This window comes from Condylura cristata, unplaced genomic scaffold (assembly GCF_000260355.1).
Source record: "Condylura cristata isolate star-nosed mole 26May11 unplaced genomic scaffold, ConCri1.0 scaffold00011, whole genome shotgun sequence".
Classification (NCBI taxonomy): domain Eukaryota; kingdom Metazoa; phylum Chordata; class Mammalia; order Eulipotyphla; family Talpidae; genus Condylura; species Condylura cristata.
This window is the reverse complement of record NW_004567112.1, coordinates 27,840,841-27,844,399: the sequence shown is the minus strand read 5'-3', so window position 1 is coordinate 27,844,399 and position 3,559 is coordinate 27,840,841. Positions and strand designations below refer to the sequence as shown.

Genomic DNA, 3,559 nt, shown 5'->3' with positions numbered 1-3,559 from the left:
ACAGCGGCTGCGGCATTTCTCACGCCAGCTCCAGCCACAGCTTGCCGGCAGTCAGTAACGTCGGGCTCCCTGCCTGTCACCATGGACGTCTTCAAGAAGGGCTTCTCTATCGCCAAGGAGGGTGTGGTAGGTGCTGTGGAGAAGACCAAGCAGGGGGTAACAGAAGCTGCTGAGAAGACCAAGGAGGGTGTCATGTATGTGGGTGAGTCTGGGCGTGGCAGGGCACGCCAGGGCGGGGCAGCTAGTAGCTGAGGGCCAGGGTGCCCACTGGTTTTGAGCCTGGCTCCATATCCCCAGTCCCAGGGAGGAGATGAGGACCTGGCTGTTAAGTTGGGCTCTCCAGGGGGGCTTCTGAGGCAGACAACTGGAGGGGTAGTCAGTCCTCAGACATGCCCACTTGCGCAGACACAAATGCATGCACAAACACACCCCAGCACCTTTCAACCTGGCATCACCCATGCCCCTTAGGCGGGACCAGAGGCCCTTAAGCCTCCTGAGATCAAGTGGGCAGGTGCCCAGGTGGGATCCCCACCCTCCCAGAACCTGTAGCCAGGGTACAGATTCCCATTCTGCCCAGAGAGAAAGAGTGGAGCTGGGGAGGTGAGACTCTTTGTTCTATCCAGCCCCATCCCCCATCAGCTTCCTCAGGAGAGGGGGCTGAGCCGCTGACTCAGCTTTCCTCTACTGTGCTCCAGATGCTTCTGGGGCCCAGGATACACCTGGAGGAGGGGGTTACAGTCGTCTGGACCCTGTCTTAGACCTGGTCTCTCCTGAACCTTCTTCCAGCACTACCCCTATCCTGTCCTGTCCGCTTCCCGCTTCCCGTTTTTTCTTCCTCTTCTAGACACAGCAGGAAGCAGCCTTTGAAAGCCCCCAGACACCATTCACGCCCTACCCACCCTGCCATTCTGTGGTGTGTTTCCCCTCATCACCTTCCTCTCAACTCCTGGAGGAGCAGGTCTGGGCTGACAGCTCCATTTTTTTCCCCCAGGAGCCAAGACCAAGGAGGGTGTTGTGCAGAGTGTGACCTCAGGTGAGGAGCCTGGGATCAGGGGACATGGAGGCTGGGACTTCCAGGGATGCTGCACTCTGGTACCCTTTATCCCTCCTTACCTTACAGTCCATGTCCCAAGCTGTACATGGACACAGACTCTTCCAGAACCTGAGCCTGGATGCAGGATGGGCCTCCTGCTCCCCTGATTAGCATCAGAATTCCCTTGGGCAGAATGGGCCATGGTTTCCAGTAGGCCCATAGTTTCAAATGCCCTGGAAGAGGGGCTGCTCTGGCCTGACTTAAGCAAACCAGGATGGGAGGGGAGGGAGGCAGAACCAAGGCCAGCCAGCGTCCTCCCATAGTGGCTGAGAAAACCAAGGAGCAGGCCAATGCTGTGAGTGAGGCCGTGGTCACCAGCGTCAACACTGTGGCCAACAAGACCGTGGAGGAGGCAGAAAACATCGTGGTCAACACTGGGGTGGTGCGCAAGGTGAGTCTGTGGCTCCCAGTCTGGCTCTCAGACCAGTCCCATCATCTCCCAGCCGCCTGAAGAGGCCAGCCTGGGGGAGGCATTATTACCTGTTCATATGCAGGGAATCAGAGGCTTAGGGGCCCACAGTTTGTGCTTGATGTTTTCATGTATCAATGTCTGAAATCCTCACGTCACAGCTATAAGGGGTGTAGTTTGGGGCCCAGCAAGAGGGAGGATCAAGGCCACACCCTCTTGATGGTGCTCAGCATTCAGGAGTCTAAACATTTACAACTGAGAGCAGGGGCCTGTGGATCCCACATGGTGACACGCAGGGTCTTGGCAGCTGACACCAGGCTCAGCTGCCCAGTGGCCAACTCCAGGGTGCCCAGCCTCCCCTACCCCCACCCCCCAGGGGCCTGTGGTGGGCTGCTTGCCACCTCCCTGGAGAAGCAGGAAGCAGCGCCCTCTGGTGACTGAAAAGCAGTCAGGCTCTGACCCCACCCTCCACCTCCACCTCCCAACTCCCGGTTTGCACGTGTGCCTGTGTGCACAGCAGCAGAAAGCGTGAAAGGAGTGAGGCACTCCCTAGAGGACTGCTGGGGGGAGATGTTCTAGCACCTACCACAGAGTAGACTCTGCCTAAGGCATTATATACTTACTGACTCATTTTAAGCTTTTAATTGTCACGAAATCCCATGAGACTGGGTGTGGAAATGAGGCACAAAGAGATTAAGAACAGTCTCGTGCGTGCCCTGGGTCTCATGACTAGTCTGTGTGAACCTGAACTGCTCATGCCACTGATTTCATGCGCCTACTGTGGGCCAGCCGGACCAGGCAGATGACCCCCTGCCCTGGTAGTTGGCCTGCAGAACTACCCCACTTCTGGCTAATATAGTTGGTGCCTGTTTATGCCCCAGTCCAGGATGGCCTTGTGGTAGCCTGGTGATGGCAGGACCCTCCAGAGGTAGGTGCTGAGACCAGGATCCAGGCTGATCTCCCAGTTTGGACCTGCTCACTATCTGAGGACTCTGTACCCTTTCCATGGTTCTACATCCACTTTGCTCACTTTGCTACCCGACAGGAGGACCTGGACCAACCTGTTCCCCCGGAAGAGGATGAAGCGGCCAACGTGGAAGAGGAAGTGGCTGAAGAGGTAAGAGCTAGGCTCCTGGGCTACACTGTGAGTCCCTGGGCAAGCTTCCCTTCAAAAAGGGCTTTTAGGGTGCCTCCATGGTGTTCCAGGATTTAAAGTCTCAGCACTATGAAACTATTGCCAACCCCTGCAGCAAGAGTTTGATCCCTGGCCAGAGAGCTGGCATACATGCAGACCTCTCCTGTCTTGCCCTAAATATAAAGTTCCCTCACAGAATGACCCCTCAGGTCAGAGGGGTACTGGTCTCACCCCATTTAAGTTGGCCACTGAGCACTGGGACCCCCGAGCTGTGTATGATGATCACCTTCTCTTCCAGACCAAGATGGGAGACTAGAGGACATCCGGTCAGCCATGAAGGCCTCACGGAGCACCCCTTTGCCTTGGACCTCACCCCCTTGTGGTGCGAGGAGTGCCTGCCCTGAAGTGTGAGCTTCAAGGCTGTGTCTGAGCCCACACCCCACACTCACAGGCCTGCCTTTCAGCGCTGCCTCTGCCTCCCAACCTCTGGTCCTTCTGACTCCACAGATGTGGCTGTGATTTTTTTTTTATGATCCCAAATAAAACTTATGTTCCCACCCTGGTCATACCTACTCATACTTCCTCTCTGTGCTACCTCATTCATGACAGAGTCCCTTGGGTCCCTCAGGGAATGCACTGAGCCATACTGTCAATGGGTCAGGGAAGTGGGTTGGGAGCAGGTACACTACAGGTCACCCTGGGCATTTCTTGAATCTGCTAAGAGTAAGTATTACTGTCAGGGACACTCCCCACCCTTCCAGCCACCCACCAATGCCATTTAATGTGGATGAAGCAGTTTTACTTTGGGCTTCCCTAGAGAGCCACCAGGACATTCTGTCTGTAGGGACTTCAAGACCCAGTGCCCAGTGCTCACCCTCTGGATGTGGACCTGACAACAGGAAGTGAGAACTGACCTCTGGGC

General features: G+C 56.0%; 1 protein-coding gene across 1 annotated transcript; it reads left to right on the top strand.

Annotated features, from left to right (window-relative positions):
• Positions 1-3,203, top strand: SNCG (synuclein, gamma (breast cancer-specific protein 1)). The gene is made up of 5 exons (XM_012723870.1): positions 1-202; positions 992-1,033; positions 1,357-1,484; positions 2,548-2,619; positions 2,936-3,203. The coding sequence occupies exons 1-5, from the start codon at positions 82-84 to the stop codon at positions 2,951-2,953; spliced, it is 381 nt and encodes a 126-aa protein (XP_012579324.1). The 5' UTR covers positions 1-81; the 3' UTR covers positions 2,954-3,203.
• Positions 3,204-3,559: the final 356 nt, after the last annotated feature.